The sequence below is a fragment of the Hippocampus guttulatus genome, chromosome 2 (assembly GCF_054856545.1).
Source record: "Hippocampus guttulatus isolate MCC_2025c chromosome 2, RoL_Hgut_1.0, whole genome shotgun sequence".
In the NCBI taxonomy this organism is placed as follows: domain Eukaryota; kingdom Metazoa; phylum Chordata; class Actinopteri; order Syngnathiformes; family Syngnathidae; genus Hippocampus; species Hippocampus guttulatus.
Genome location: NC_141262.1, coordinates 14,762,191 through 14,779,080, shown reverse-complemented (window position 1 = coordinate 14,779,080; position 16,890 = coordinate 14,762,191). Strand labels below are relative to the sequence as shown.

At 40.5% G+C, this 16,890-nt stretch overlaps 1 protein-coding gene across 6 annotated transcripts; it reads left to right on the top strand.

The window, feature by feature from the left end:
• The first annotated feature begins 2,869 nt into the window (after positions 1-2,869).
• xpnpep2 (X-prolyl aminopeptidase (aminopeptidase P) 2, membrane-bound) lies at positions 2,870-16,232 on the top strand. Of its 6 annotated transcripts, XM_086138278.1 has the most exons (20): positions 2,870-3,026; positions 3,395-3,456; positions 4,065-4,175; positions 4,249-4,312; positions 4,638-4,742; positions 6,084-6,170; positions 6,306-6,449; positions 7,605-7,706; positions 7,797-7,878; positions 9,002-9,206; positions 9,889-9,978; positions 11,174-11,283; positions 11,366-11,443; positions 11,908-11,983; positions 12,071-12,131; positions 13,152-13,256; positions 13,864-13,923; positions 14,025-14,101; positions 14,178-14,267; positions 15,644-16,232. In XM_086138278.1, the coding sequence occupies exons 1-20, from the start codon at positions 2,987-2,989 to the stop codon at positions 15,845-15,847; spliced, it is 1,953 nt and encodes a 650-aa protein (XP_085994404.1). In that variant the 5' UTR covers positions 2,870-2,986; the 3' UTR covers positions 15,848-16,232. The 6 variants fall into 6 exon arrangements, 3 of the variants coding, with proteins under 3 accessions (XP_085994404.1, XP_085994397.1, XP_085994414.1); XR_015104026.1 differs by lacking the exons at positions 14,178-14,267; positions 15,644-16,232 and adding an exon at positions 12,956-13,025 and having other exon boundaries at positions 13,113-13,256; XM_086138271.1 differs by having other exon boundaries at positions 11,908-12,131.
• Positions 16,233-16,890: the final 658 nt, after the last annotated feature.

The window sequence follows — 16,890 nt, the reverse complement described above, 5'->3', positions numbered from 1 at the left end:
GTAGTCCAGTGGTTAGCACGTCGGCTTCACAGTGCAGAGGTACCGGGTTCGATTCCAGCTCCGGCCTCCCTGTGTGGAGTTTGCATGTTCTCCCCGGGCCTGCGTGGGTTTTCCCCGGGTGCTCCGGTTTCCTCCCACATTCCAAAAACATGCGTGGCAGGCTGTTTGAACACTCTAAATTGTCCCTAGGTGTGAGTGTGAGCGCGGATGGTTGTTCGTCTCTGTGTGCCCTGCGATTGGCTGGCAACCGATTCAGGGTGTCCCCTGCCTACTGCCCAGGTGACAGCTGGGATAGGCTCCAGCACCCCCCGCGACCCTAGTGAGGATCAAGCGGTACGGAAGATGAATGAATAATAATCCTGGTTATGTTACGTATTTGCCAGGCAAGTTGCTGATAGGCATAATTCATAGTGCTCAGTCATAAAATCGGCATATTCCTGCATGGCTACTCTGAAGATTTTGCTGAGATTTGAGATTTTGGGATTTATATTGGTACACTGGTGCCCGTGCACTTGGTGTAAAAACGGGTGCAACTCATTTTCATGACAGTACAACTCTCGTCTAGCGTGTTTGGGGCCACATTCTGCTGCAAATAGTTGCCTTGCCCTTGACTCATTCGCCATGTTGGTAAAAGAAAGTCGTCAGGGAAAGCACCGGGACAATGGGCTAGTTCAGTGTACACTACATGTTTATTAATTTGGTTGACGCTCTACCCTCACTGGGTGTTTCTGCCTCGCCCCCCACCCAAGCGCATCTGCAAATTGGGTGACAAGTACATAGATACATGCAATCTAAAATGATTTATTTATAATACAGATGCCTTATTTAACATGATGATGCTGAATAAAAACACAACTTTTATATAGAAAATCACTGACATGTAAATCTTAAGAGTAAATTATTTATACATATATTAGGCCATTTCAAATGTCACAGTCTTCTGTTAGCTCATTTGCAGCACCTGGTGGGCATTAGTGGTTGCATCCTTAAGTGATTTAGATCCCATTTGACTGGCATAGCATTTTGCGTTGGCCTTGGTTGTTCTGAATCAAGACCTGAATTTCTTGAATTTCAATGAAAAGAACACAGATGTGATGGTGTTTGGTCCCAGTGCCCTTCTACATCCTAGCCTGCTTTCATTTTAGGCAGCTGGCTAAAGTAAAGCCTCTTCTTTCTCAAAAGCACTTTCAAACATTAATTCATTTGTCACATCTCGGCTCAATTACTCGAATGCACTTTCCTTTGGAGTCAGCCAATCCTCCATTAAGCGTTTCCAGTTGGTCCAAAATGCTGGTGCTCGCCTCTTGACTGGTACTCGCAAAAGGGAGCACATAACTCCTACTCTAGCATCGATTCACTGGCTCACAATACATTTGGGATTTATTTTAAAGATTTGTTTTCAAATCATTAAATGGCCCCACCCCACCTTACCTCTATGAGGTCCTCGGCCCTCGCTGCCCAACTTTAGAACTTGTCTTAATTTTTATTCTTTGGCTTTTGACTCAGCATGAGACTTGATTTTTCGTGTCATTGTTTTTGTGCTTCTTCTGTTTTTGTTATTGACCAGCAAAAGCTAGTGAGCGTCTCCTGAAGAGATTACACTAGTACAAATAAATGCAACATGAATTATTGATGGGAGCTTTCCGGAGTCACAACACTGACATTTCTCCACTTTTTATGCACCAATCAGAAAAAATGGGGCTCAGGCACTGCCAGTGTTCCTTCTTGCTTCTAAAATGTGGGAGGATTTCTTCCAACAAATGTGCATTCTAGCTTCTTGCCGGACACAGCTGCATTCATTTCGTGTGATGATTTAAAGTATGAACCCTGCCTTGCCAACTTCAACCCCCTCCACAAGCTGCAACAAGTGTATCACACCCTCCCTTCCTACTGACAACAGAATGAGTTGTCTGGAGTATGCAAAACAGAGCATGTGTTCTTATTCAGTTCGGAATGTGACATCTGTCTCGATGCATCATTTTTTTTCAACGATGCGACATGAACACACTTATTCATACTGTATATGAAGAGCTTTTACAAAACATAATGAATTTGATGGTAAAAGTCATAATCTGGCATCTCTCTTCAAAGTATCATGGCTACTCATCAATGAAGTGACCTAAACACGCACACGCCCATACTTTGAGCTCATTCCCCGTGCCGATATGGATTTTCTCTGGGTACTCTGGTTTCCTCCCGGATTCCAAAAACATGCACGTTAGATTAATTGAACATTTTAAATTGTCCCTATCTGTGATTGTGAGCCCAAATTGTTGTTTGTCTATTTGTGTCCTGCGATTGGCTGGCAACCAGTTCAGAGTGTACCCCACCGACTGCCCGAAGGCAGCTGGGAGAGACTCCAGCATGCCCACGACTCTCGTGAGGATAATCGACTTGGGGAATGGATGGATGGACGACAAATCAGTGGCTCAGTCATGTACAAAAGAGGCTAATATAGTGCTGTACATTATGAACGTCAACACAAGATAGACAGTTTTTTTTTTTAACTGGTTTTTAAATAATTTAAGAAAAGAATAATTCAACAATCCTTCACTGAATGTTCACAGCAAGTATATGAATGTATCCACGTGATCATATGTGACATTTTTAAAAACATCACTTGGGTTAAGGTCAAGCAACTTAATAAATTTAAGAAGGCATGAAGGCGGTGTCGCACATTTTATTATAATACCGGTATGTAAAGAAAGCAACAATAAAAGGGGAACAAATGTACCAAGATCACATGATTGCTGTCAGGGGACAAGTGAGTTGAGACAGGAGGACGAAGAGGAGGGGGAAGGGAAGTGGGTGAGATAAGGAGAGAGAGTGGGAGCGGGAGAGGGAGAGAGGGGGGAGCCGCATTCAGTAGGCAGCGTATACCTCTCACCACAAACCCACATTGACTGAACGCTCAACGGTGCACCTGCTCCAGTTAGGCCAGACCCACCTCGGTCCGCTTGGTGTGTAGATGTGCTTCTGAGGCAAGATGTTCTCCACCGTGGCTCTGGTTCTGTTGATCCTGACAGGTAAATTTGAAAAAAAAACAAAAGTTCTTCTGCTTGTGTTGGCTCTCATTTGAGACACAATCGCAAGTGTTGCTCAAGCCTGAAAGTTGAATGTGCCTGTTTTATTACATGTGTTTCAAACATCTTTTATAATATTGTGTTCAGTGTTCGGTCAAGAAAGCTTACCCTGCAAAGTAGCATTCATCATCTGCTCTTCGACTGCATTTCACTGCATAAAAATGTTTCAACAGCGGTGCATTATTGAATTAGATGTCGCATTGTGATTTATTGGCTTAGATTATCCTGCCAGTGTTTGTGTCCAAGGAGAAACCAACTTGGTACTAAACTAAAACTGCTGGGTCACTGTTCAAGGACTCTTCTCATTTCAGGAAACGTCAGCAGTATCGCTTTGTTTGAGGCCACTGAGAGAAACTGTTCTCTGTCTCCGCCGGTGAGCTCTGTGAGACACAACTAGTGGCCTTTCCTTTCATATTACAAAAGATCATTCATAATTTTCCAATACCTTTCACTGTGTTTAATAAATGAATAAAATGCATTTTAATATCTTTATAGTATATATATATATATATATATATATAATAGTGTAGTATATTGCATGAGCTTTGGTCATTGAGCACACAAGCTTGATCTTAAAAAACTAAAAGCACGATGCATGAGTTGTTAGCACATCTGTCTCACAATTTAGAAGTTGTGTGTTCAAATGTGGGTCTCCAGTCTTCCAATGTAGAGTTGTATCAAAATATTGCAAGATCTCAAATTACATACTTGCATCTGAAATGTATATACACATTTTAAAGTAAAGACCTATGTCTATAAATGCAACCTAAGTCAGGTCTGATATTTTTTTTTTTTTGTGGCACAATAGCTTTGGTTACTACACACAGTTAATGATTACACTCAGAGATACAGGATGTGATGAGTCAGCAATTTTTCATGTGATTAAATCTGTCTTTCACTTTTAATGTGTGTGCGTGCGTGTGTGTGTGTGTGTGTGTGTGTGTGTGTGTGTGTGTGTGTGTGCGCGCGCGCGCACGCCAGTACCTCCCCAACACAGCTGTGGACAGCAGTTTCCGGTTGCAGGAGTTGCGAGAACGAATGCACTTCTCCAACATCTCCGCCTACATTATCCCAGGCACTGACGCCCACCTGGTACCACAGCTGTCAATCATCATAAAATGCATTTCATGTTTGAGTGATGATTAACAGTATCGCTCTGTGCCAGAGTGAATATATCGCACCACGTGATGCAAGGATGGCCTTCATGACGGGCTTTACAGGCTCTGCAGGTAACGTCTTCCTCCTCCTGCTCGTTTTCTTCCTCTTTCCTTTGACTCAACATCCCACATCTGAGCTGCTTTTATCCTCCTTTTGATAAACTCCCCCTCATTAAATCAAAAATGATGATTTACTCAGGATTAATTCTCCTGCAGCTTCGGCGAACTCACTTCACCCTTCCATATGAAATGGTGAGATAAAAGTGGCCACAGTGAAGCCTCACAATATTCGATTCCTTCAACCTTCCCATGTCCCCATTTGCATACATTAGCAAGATGAGCTGGACTGCCAAACAATCGTTGGCATCTGTAATGTAATGCTCCCGCCTGTGTGCAGGCACAGCCGTGGTCACGCTAGGCAAAGCGGCGCTGTGGACAGACAGCCGCTACTGGGTCCAAGCGGAGAGACAGATGGACTGCAACTGGGAGCTGCAAAAAGATGGTGGGCTTGAACACGATGTCACTGGAGTACCTCTGATCTGTAACTGAGACCGAGATGTACTTTAGACGCAGACGGCAATTGATGACACCTCAGCGTTGGAGATATCCTCTGCCAGATTTATCAAAACAGTCCCGGAACATAGCAAAAACCAAGCTTACTGGCACCGTTCAAAATAACTTAGTAGGCATGATATTTTATTTTACCTTGCACTTATTAAATACTTAGTTCTGGATGTAGCAAAACAGCCAGAGCCCCATGACGTTACAGAGACAACAATTTCTGACAGCAAGCAGTACATTTTGCTCCAGAATGCTTTGAGAGGCCTCAGACTTTGTCTTTCTCTGCACATGATGACGATAACCGTAGCCAGATGTAGCAGCCCCAGAACATACGAAACCCAAACCAAACTTTCTTATATCGAGCAGCACATTTGGCTCAGGAATGCCAATGCAGTCTGAAGAGTTTATAATACCCTGCACACATTGAAGCTACCCTGAACCTGGTGTAGCAAAGCAGCCCCAAAATTTCTTTTTAGTTCTTTTCCTTGTTCCACTTTGTTTGTAATGATGATGAAGATTTCCAAAAAAAGCTTGGGTTTTCTTGTATTTGTCCAAAGTATTCTCCCAACATGAGGACCCTGTTTGTCATCTTGCATTTGCAAATTGCAGACTCATCAGTTTCAACTCATTTCAATAGTGTTTTCTTTCTTTAATTTAAGAGTAGCAACAATTACTGTAGCACAATGCAAAGAACGTGGTACCGTTTAGTTATCTTCTAATGCTGCTTCGCTTCTTCCAGCACAGGGTGTCTTATCCCTATAGTGAAATCTCGAGATTCTTGAGATGTCCTGAAGCAGAATTGCTGCAATGTCAGACAGCTAGATCTGAGTTATGGCTTGAAGTTGCTTTGTTACATCCGGCATAGCATCTCATGACGATGAAGGAATTTGGGAACAAAATGTGTTGCTCTGTGTTTGTCTCAGACATAGGTCATGGGTCCTCCAAGTGAATAATGCTTGTATTTGTTGTGTTTGTATTTTACTGTCAGTGGTCCTGAAACCAAACTTGATCTTTTCTGGCAGCCCTAATACCCATTTAATACCAAATAACTTTGTGCTGGTCACTTATAATATCAGGGTACATTTGGTTGATCAGATGGATGGGATAACTTTGTGCATGGATGTTAAAGTAACACACCAAATTAGAGCGTAAAACTAGATGTGTTACATATCTTACATATCTAGTACAACCAACAAATATGGTATCTAGTCGATTACTTTAAAGTCTACGGTAAGTGGTGTGGATCAGTAATAATCATTCTAACTCATCTTTGTCATTTCAGTGTCCATAAACAGCATAGCGTATTGGCTCATCTCAGAGGTACCTAATGGTGGCAAGATTGGCTTTGATCCATTCCTCTTCTCTCTCAGTGAGTCTTTATCGCCGCCCCCATCAGTCCTCATTAACATCACCGGAGGCCACAGATGCCACATTGACAGACTGACAGCTCCCTCATGATTGATTGGCCTCAGGGTTCTTAATCGTCTGCCATTCCATCCATTAGAAACACAAGAAGACTACAGAATGAGTCTGGAGTCGAGCAACCGGAGCCTCAAGTCGATGCCTAGCAACCTGGTGGACCAAGTGTGGAAGGAGCGACCTCCCATCTCGCCTGATAGCCTCATCCGCCTGCCAGACAGAATCATACGTGTGTTTTGCTTCCTGTACCTGGGTGCTGATAAATACCTGCAATGATGCGGTGTAGCCATTAACAGCCTGGTGATGTTTTTATGGTTGGCAGATTTAATGCTAACTGTGTGGGAACGGACATGGAAGGAAGTTCTTGTGGCATCCACTGATCTTAGAGCATCATTAGCCTTTAGGGTCACGCAGTGGGCAAATGGAAGAAATGGAGAGCATCGTAAATCTAATGGTTGGTTGTATGCATTTGAACAGGATAAGGCCACTCAATCAAAGCTATTGTACGTCATTTGCTGAGATTTATTACCTGTGTAAATTTACACATTATGTCAAAAAAGCATAATGTGGTTTCGGCCAACTTTGCTGCATTTTATATTCTTAGTCAGTATGTCTTTGTATAGGCATTTCCAAATTAAGTTCATTCAGGGCAGGGGACAGTTCTGTTGGCCACTCTGTGTTGAGTAACTCGTCATGTGTGCCAAGCGGCAGGTCGTTTTTTGACATCTGCCTGTGTTTATTTTGGTACCATTGCTCTACAAGGCCATTGAAAGTGCACCAGCAGCTGTGTCGTCGATCCTTGTATGGGTGGAGGGATTGCAATTCATTCAGCCTAGCGGTGGTGGGCTAGATTCAATTAGCTATCGAGGTTTACTTTAGTTGAGACAGTTGTACATTGCAATAAGCACTGAGCATTTATCTTTCTTTTTTAATTATTAAGTGTGAAATCATCCCAGTCTTGCTCTGCGCTCCGTGTGAAAAAATAATGACTCCAAAATCACAATTACGCTAAAAAAAGATCAGCATTGTCGTGAAGCCATCAAAAGTGGACAGCAATATAGTGAGGGACAATTGGACTGTCTTATTGACAGCTGTCTTGTGGCATGCTGAAAATACGTTCAGGAGGGGAAAAAAAATACAATGGGTGAATTTTAGAACAATGTTAGCATGCGGTTTCTTTGGGCACTTCCTTCCAAATTCTAACTACATGCCTATCTTGTTCATTGAAGATTACATTGTCAACGAATATGAATGCTTGTATTTGTTATATGTACTCTGTGGCATCCAGGCTTGCGTTGTTGCATCAGCTCCGCTTTAAGAGATGAAGATGTTATATGCATACACATTTTAATAACTGACTCATGTAAGATCACGTCGTTCACAGAAAGGTCCTGGCAGATGAAAGTGGAGCAAATCCGAAATCAGATGAAGGAGAATCCTTATAAGCCCACCGCTCTCCTGCTTTCCGCCCTCGATGAAACAGCCTGTAAGTCCCTTTTAAATGCATCGCATCTTCATCGCATTACGTACTCACGACAAACCTTTATGTACGTAACATGTATTTCTCATTTTCAAGGGCTATTTAATATGCGCGGGAATGACATCCCATACAACCCTTTTTTCTACTCATACACGCTGTTGACCATGGATGAGATCTGGTATGTTTTCTGTTGATCCTTATGAGACGTCTTCAAGGACTTAATTCAGGATTACCTCCCATAACACAAAGGAAATGCTCTCATACAGCACACTAAAATGGTCTCGTATAGTACATCGAAAAGCTGGAAGACATACCTGTCAACTTTTCGGAGCGCCAACCTGTATAAACAACCAAAAAAATCCTTCTAAAGAGCAAAAAATCCTTATAACATACCAAAGCATTTTATATGTCAAAATAACGGCAGAAAAAAACCCCACGAAATTTTCAATGATATTTATTGTAGATCTCCATAATACAATGTCTGGTTAATGTCTAATCATCATTCTACTTAACGGCATTACTGTGTTCAGAGTTGTATTCCTGCGTTACTTTTTTCACCAACTCCAAATGCTGACCCATCGGCTCGAAGTTACAGCATCCATTCATATTTACTTTGGAAATGTAAATGAAAGCATTCGAGTAGACTAGCACCATACTGGGCAAAAGCAAACGGAACTACCTGTTAGGGGGGGGAAAAAAACAAAAAACGGAAATTTTCAGAATCCGCATGATTAGTGCGATACGGCCATATACGTAAGATTCACCACAAAATCCGTATGAACTATGGCTAAACCGTATGAGTTGACAGGTATGGGAAGACGTATATACTGTACATTCTACGGAAATTCTTTGATGTAATCAACCGAAACACTTTCACACACACACACTTCCAAAATGCTCTCACACTGCTGAAATGCTCCATCACGCATATCATTGTGACTGCTGAAATACGCATTGAAGTCGTCTGTGTGAGGTCTCGGTAGTGACTGTGCAACATTTCGGTTGGATGTGAGAGTGTTTCAGTAGTGTGTGTGGCAGGGGCTTAGTTTTGTGTAAGAGCATTTCAATAGGGGCGTGATAGTGTTTTCAGTCGCGTGCATGAGAAATCTTTCATCTTTTATCTGTGCGACAACATTTCAGCTATACATGCAAGAGCCTTTCAGGTGTGTGTGTGAGTGAGTGTTTCCCTTGTGTGTGTGAGAGGTAACCCTGAATAATGTCTCTGCTGGCCTCTCATGATTTACTATGCGTGGAAGTTTGTGATTGCTTTGATCAGCGTTTTTACTGACCACATCTGTCAGGCTCTTTTTGCACACAGAAAGGGTGACGGAAGAGATGAGAGTGTACCTGAACACTTCAAGTGGTGGGCCACTCTGCATCCGGCTGAAAAACTACGACGCCGTCTTGGATCACCTCAAGGAGTACGTGAGCAGCGGGACTGGGGTCAAAGTGTGGATCGGCACCGAATACACCAACTATGCGCTCTTTGAGGTCATAAAACCGGAGGTATGCCACTGATATAACTGTATTCGTCGTGACCAATGTACATCATATACAAAATGGACAAAACAATTTGGACACCCGGGAAAAAAAATATGAAGAGTGTTTCTCTGCAAAATTAGCATGCTTTCACACTTGCCTGAAATGCTCTCATGCAATATAGTGAACATCTCTCGCATTCAATACTGAAATGCTCTCACACTTCATACGATAAAATACATTGAAATGTTGGAAGCGGTGACAGTCCGAGCTTGAATGGCATCCAGCGCGGACCTCTCCTTCGGGGCACGCTGCTGCTCCCCCAGAAATGCTGCGCTGTGTGGTCGCACGTATCGCATATACAGTACTAGAGTCCGCTACTGGCTGGAAACAAACAGTTGTCCAAAACGTCTTGCTCAGATGAAAAATTAAGACACATTTTTGAGTAGTTTGGATTTGTGCCATTGCTCAACCATTGTCAAACGGTGATTTATTCCATCAAGACTGATGAATGCTCTTGGTTTTCAGCCAAATCCAAATTCATTCTTCATTTTAGGGGTGCTTGCCACTTTCCCAATGACTTTGACTGATATTTCATGTAGATGTTGGCGCGGTATGACATGAGATGAGCCATTTGTCACTCATTTTCTTGACATCCTTGTCTGATTTCAATTGTCTAAATGCATTTGTACCCACTTGCGTCCCATAGGACAAACTAATGAGCAGCTCCTATTCTCCTGTGCTGACCACCAAGGCTGTGAAAGATGACACTGAGCAGCGCATCTTGAGGGATGCTCACGTATGTCAACCACACACACAAACACATGACTAATTTACTTGTTGTTTTTTTATTATTATGATGCTATTTTGGCATTTATTGCAAATAATTTATTGTTGCACTCATATGTTATATTAATTAAAATGAATGATTCCCGTAATCATTACAGTATTAGTATTACTCGTCGAACTTGTACAGGTAGTAGTAATAATAGTCGTAGTATATATCCATCCATCCATCCATTTTCTGAACCGCTTGATCCTCACTAGGGTCGCGGGGGGTGCTGGAGCCTATCCCAGCTGTCTTCGGGCAGTAGGCGGGGGACACCCTGAATCAGTTGCCAGCCAATCGCAGGGCACACAGAGACGAACAACCATCCACGCCCACACTCACACCTAGGGACAATTTAGAGCGTCCAATCAGCCTGCCATGCATGTTTTTTGGAATGTGGGAGGAAACCGGAGTACCCGCAGAAAACCCACGCAGGCCCGGGGAGAACATGCAAACTCCACACAGGGAGACCGGAGCTGGAATCGAACCCGGTACCTCTGCACTGTGAAGCCGACGTGCTAACCACTGGACTACCGGGCCGCCTCGTAGTATATAATTATGCTATTTTGCTTTTAATTAAAAAAATTACATTTAATAAATTGAATATATTCATATTAATTATTATTATTCATAATCATCATCATCATCTGCATTATAATTAATCGTCACTGCTTGGTGGTGGTGATGATGGTGTTATGTGATTTCACAATTTTTTAAATGCTATTTTAATTTAAAAAATGAAACTATTATTGCTAATATGATTTGTTGTTGTAGTCACAGTAGTTAGTTGTAATATAACTACAAATTAGTGGTGTTTTCTGAAATCTCCGATGTCTAATGGAGTCAATTTCCTATTTTTTCACAAATGGATACCATTGATCAGTTGGCTAGTTGGCTCGATTTCTGTGATGATGCACTGATAATGGCTCAACAAGATTGAGCATTTTTTTTCCGAAAAAGTAATGATTTGGGGGATTTGGAGATTCTGTCACATGCTATTTAGCATTTAATTCATATTTTTCAGTCATAAATGTTATTATATTAATTGAAATAACACAATGTGGTTTTAATATCGTTCATCGTTTTCCACCCATTGTTCTTAATTTTACTTTTTGATTATCATCATATTATTATTGCTCAATAGCTCATTGTGGCTTCTTTTCAGGTGAGGGATGCCGTGGCTGTCATGCAGCTTCTCATGTGGTTGGAGAAGGTGGTGCCAGCGGGAAAACAGACGGAGCTGAGTGCCTCTGTGTATGTCAATGACTGTCGAAGGTCAGTCTCCATACTCTCGGTACAGATCACAATAGAATCTGAAAGCCTGAATATATTAAGAAGGAAAAAAAAACGTTTTCAGCAAACAGAAGGACAACAAGGGCCCGAGCTTTGAGACTATATCAGCAAGTGGACCTAATGCTGCACTGGCACATTACAGGTAAATGTCCTCATGATGCCTTGATATACAGGCTTCATTCATTCTATGATCACACTCATGTCTCAAAGCATCCTTTCCCATTGAATAATGAATGAATAACATTTGTCAATTCCAGTCTCTAAAAAACGTCTTTTTGGGTCACTCGTATTTCAGTGCCCCTTCTTTTTTATTGTTACGTGCCCACTGCCTGATAACATCTGTTTGAAGTCATTATAATTCTGACAAAAAGGCAGTTTTTCTTTATTTCCTCTTACTGAACCTCTTCAACGTTTGGGTATGCCCATACAATATAATCAAATGAGATTTGGGTCTGAATCTGAATTTTGACCAATCCACCTTAATAAAACTATTAACACACAGGAAGAAACAAAAGAATTATCGCTCGGGAATGGATTATGGTCACTACACGCTAAAATCAGGTTTCAGTGTTGATTTGTTGTCTACTGATTCTTTTCATTCTGTAGCCCAACAGGAGAAAGCAACAGGAAGCTGAAAGTGGATGAGATGTACCTGGTTGACTCAGGTGGCCAGTATCTGTCAGTAAGAACACACACATGTACACATTCAGGTGGGTACATGCGTCACTTATGGTTGTTTTGGTGTCATGACTTCTCTCCACACCGTCAGAGATGGGACCACCGACATCACTCGGACAGTCCATTGGGGGACCCCCACTGCTATGCAAAAGGTAACACTTTGAATCTGATACATAGTCATAGTAATACAGTGTTGGCTTGAGATACAACTTTAATTGAATAAACTGAAAATGCTCATGCTGTATCTTACTCAAAATGAAAGGAAACACCATGAATCAATTTCAGCCCCCAAAACAAAAACGTATGTGTGTTTTTCAATACGGAAAAAAAATCACTCTATAATATTGTACTTAATGATAACATAAATAGAAAACAAGATTGCATAGAACGTGAGGAATTAAACAGCTTCCGCAATTTTGCTGCAATATTGGCCACAGGGGGGCAGTACTGTAAAATATAGTCATACAGGCATTTCAAAAAGTATAGTATTTATTCAACTACAACCCTGAGTGATTCAGTAAAAATATTGATAATTAGTATTAGTCATTTTTCATAGAGCATGAAGAGTTTGTGCCTATGAATATTGTTATATTATCTGTCTACATGTGTTATGTCACTATTTGCAGTATCAATTGCTTCTTATTAATGCTAAATGTTAGCATGTCAATTGTTTGTAAAAAGCGAAGCAAACTTTCCTAAAGCAAAGCTATGTGGTTGATTTGGATACAAATGGTGCACTTCTCTTTGTTTGATGTTTACTTTGACAGTAAACTTCAGGTGGGAGTGGCAATAAATAATTTGAAGAATCATTGCTTTTTGTGAAGAGGGTTGAATTGCGCTCACTGCCACTATGAAGCGCAAATGACAGCTCGTGTCTCGCAAAACTCGTATCCCAAGGCACTTGCAATTACCTTCCATGCTGACCCTTTTGTAGTCTGAAACAGACTAATGTTGACTTATCTATGTTGTTAACCAGGAGGCCTACACCAGAGTTCTTATGGGGAACATAGAAATATCTCGAACCGTATTTCCTTCAGGAACCAGAGGTGGGGAATGTTCATTCATAAGTAGCTAAAGTCTAGCAAAAGTCTTAACCACTAGATGGTGATATTGGGCTTTTACTGTTTTTGCAGCAGGCTGTCTGAGTGTGTAAGCTTGTGGTCCGTCCCCAGGTGTAAACATGGAGATGCTGGGCCGCAGAGCATTGTGGGAAGTGGGCCTCAACTACGGCCATGGCACAGGACATGGGGTCGGCAATTATTTCGGGGTTCATGAGTGTACGCCACCTCTTTTATCTTGTACCTACTTAGGCAGAATATGTTTTCACACCAAGTAAAAAATACTAAGCACTCCAAATATAACCCTCACAATCATCATTAAAATTATGCAGCGTTGCATGCCCAAGGGTGGCAAGATGGCCAACTGGTTAGCACGTTGGCCTCACAGCGCAGAGGTGCAGGGTTCGAGTAAACCAAATAAATGATACACTAATAAATACGAATACATTGGACTATTTCTGTCCAATCTTATAGTTTGTATTTTTTCAGTATTATTTTAGTATTTATTTTTAATTATTTATTTCGGATAATCAATAATACTGCACACCTAATAAATGCTGGTATACGCCTTCATTTTTTAATAGTCTCATCTTTTTTATTCTTTTTGAATGATTTTTAATAGTCCTTTTTTTATTTTATTACTTGTATTTATGATTAAAAAATACTACTAAATGTTAATGTGTTAATGTACTATTTTTCTATTTTCATATTTTGTAGGTTCTTAGTTTTGTTATTTGATTCCACTGATTTATTTAATTTATACATTTGTTTAATCATAAATAATACATTTAATAAATCATAATTGACTCTGCTATTTGTTGTTTAGGGCCTGTCGGTTTTCAGGGTAACAACATTCCATTTAGAGAAGGCATGTTCACATCTATAGGTAAGGCTTTCTTTTTTGTCACAAATCATCATTTGCTGATCTTAGCGAAAAATAAATTTACATGAGGCCATTTGTTAGCATTCACCTGATTTTGTTCATAGAACCCGGATATTACAAGGATAACGACTTTGGCATTCGCATTGAAGATATTGCAGTGGTTGTGCCCGCTCATACAAAGGTATACTGAGAGATCATTCAGTTATTTATTTTTAATCAAGCCGTGTATGGTAATTGGTGTTGTCCTTCTCTTCCAGTATGGCCACAACTACTTGACGTTTGACACTGTGTCTTTGGTTCCGTATGACAGGAAGTTGATTGACGTGTCTCTTCTGAGCCCAGTTCAGGTAATTGTATGAGAATGATGAAAAGAAATTAATAATATATATAATAAATCCGAGAATATCTGTGAGTTTATATTATGTTAATATATGGCAAGTTTTTTGGGGTTTTTTTGTTTTTTAAATCAGGATCTTATCAGTTTCCTGTTTCAAAGGTGCAAACAACTTGAAATGTGGTCTGACATCTGAGATGTTTTCATTTCCCTGCTGTAAGGGTGCTGGTTCCTCTCAAACCCCGCCCTCAGTTCTTTTCTCTCAAAGTGAAGATGAAAGTGTTCTTCATCAAAACAAAACTGACCATTTTTTCTGTCATTTTTGAAGAAAATTATATTTTGTAAATTACAAAAACGAGCACACCAAACTATGGTATGCAGAGCAGCAAAATATACAACAAATGAAAATGTAAACAGTACAGAATAGGACAATGTGATGCAATATAAATAAATGCACGGATTGGAAATACTATACACTGTAGATCCAATTATCACAATATAATATTGTATACACTAGTGCTTATCAATAAATTATAATACTGTGGAAAACATATATATAGTATAATTTAGATTTCAGTAGTTCAGCTCAAAAAGTGAAACTCATGTAGATTTACTAAAAACAGAGCAAAATATTTTATGTTGTTCATGTTAGCTTACTGCTAATATTCAACTATTCAAGAGATGAGAGTATTTCTGTACATAAGTCAAGTCAAGTACAACATTATTGTCAAATGTGCATAAGAAACAATCACGATGATTTTTTTAAAAATTCAAACTCCAACTCCACTTGACCTTTGTGTAAAATGGAAAAACAGAATGCAATGATTTGAATATCCCTTTCCACCAATCTTTATTTCAATACACTTGAACACAGGTGTCAAATTCAAGGTCCGGGGTCCAGATCGGTCCCGCCACATCATTTTCTGAGAGAGAGAGAGAGAGAGAGGGAGATAATGGGCAGCCCAGTGGTCTAGTGGTTAGTGCGTTGACCTCACAGTGCAGCTCCGGCTTCCCTGTGTGGAGTTTGCATGTTCTGTGTGGGTTTTCTCTGGGTACTCCGGTTTCCTCCCACATTCCATTGATATTGTTCCAGTAAGAAAAAAAAAGACTTACACGATGATGGAATTAGGCTAACAAGATGAATGCAGTTCTGTAAATACTGGGCTCCATATTGAACCATACAACCAATAAAACTCAGACATCTAATCTGGATAATTGTAATGCCGCCATTGTGTTGTTTTTCGCACATGAACTCCACTCTATCATACTAAGAGGTGTATCATTGAAAAGGTTATGAACAAATCGTTCACATCTCTATGAAACACCAGATGCTACTTCAGCAGTAGTGAACCATTGCTTTCAAAAATGCTCTTTCCACTCTCACTCCAGCTGCACTGGTTGAACAAATATTATGAGACCATCCGGAGGCTGATGGCTCCCGAGCTGGACCGTCAGGGCCTCCATGAGGTGAAGAGCTGGATGCTGAGACACACAGAACCCCTTGTGGACTCCAAATCTTCTTCAACCATCCGCTCCCCTTCACCCACCCTCGTCACTTTGGCTCTGGCTGTGTTGTGTCTATTCTATGCATAGTATGTACTGGTATATCAGGGGGAGAGAAGCACTGACATTTAGACACTGACCTTTTCGTTCCCAATTTGAAAAATATTTTTTTGTATGATTTTGATGCTTTTTCAACTATTTATGTAATCACACTGCATAACCTATTTGTTTTTTGTCATGTTTGAAGTATACCTTTCCTGAGGTAACTCAAATGCAGCATTGAAATGATTTTGTTTTTTTTAATACCTAGAACATCAGTTTCCATATCATGACTGTATTTGTACCCTACTTTGTTCTGTTTACCTGAAACTGCAGATCCTTCAAATAAAGTCGAATATGTGTCATTTGCAATTGGATTCATTCTTACTGATTCTACTGAGCAGAAGTATGGTGGTGCCTTAGGATAAAATTGACCCGAACTGGGACTTGTACTAGATTCGAGTGTAATTTGCTTTGACTTGTGAGGAAAAAAATGTGAGATACAAGCACAAAACAGTGGGAGCCAATTCAACTAAATTATTGCCACTCCGAGTTGAAGCTTAGAACTTATTGAAACATATTACCGGATTTTGTGATCTTTTTTCATGAGAGAGCAATTAAAGCAAGCCAGCAGGAGAGATTGTGTGGACGAGAATGTTTGGGCTAATACTGTATCTCACTTAAAGGGGAAGTCAACAGGTAACAACCAATCACAGCTCACCTGTTTTCTGGCTTTAGTCATGTGACATTCGCAAGCTAAACCATGATTGGTTCTTACTTGAGTCCTGAGCAAATTATCAGTCGACAGCAAAATGGACCCTGAGATGGATAAAAACAGGAGGAGTTTGTTGTTTAACTCATATTCCACAAGCACAATATTAATCAGAATACTAGGTTTAGACTAGTGGGGCCATATACAACATATTGTTTTCGAGAGCATTTTTGATAGTTGACTTCCCATATAATAAAAGAAGCTTCGGTACGACTTGTTTATCTTGTCTAAATTACACAGTGGCACTTTTACGGTAAAGTAAGCACCCACTCCCATTCGCTGACAATCCCTCAAGAGACCAGTCAACCACGTTTTAGTCATA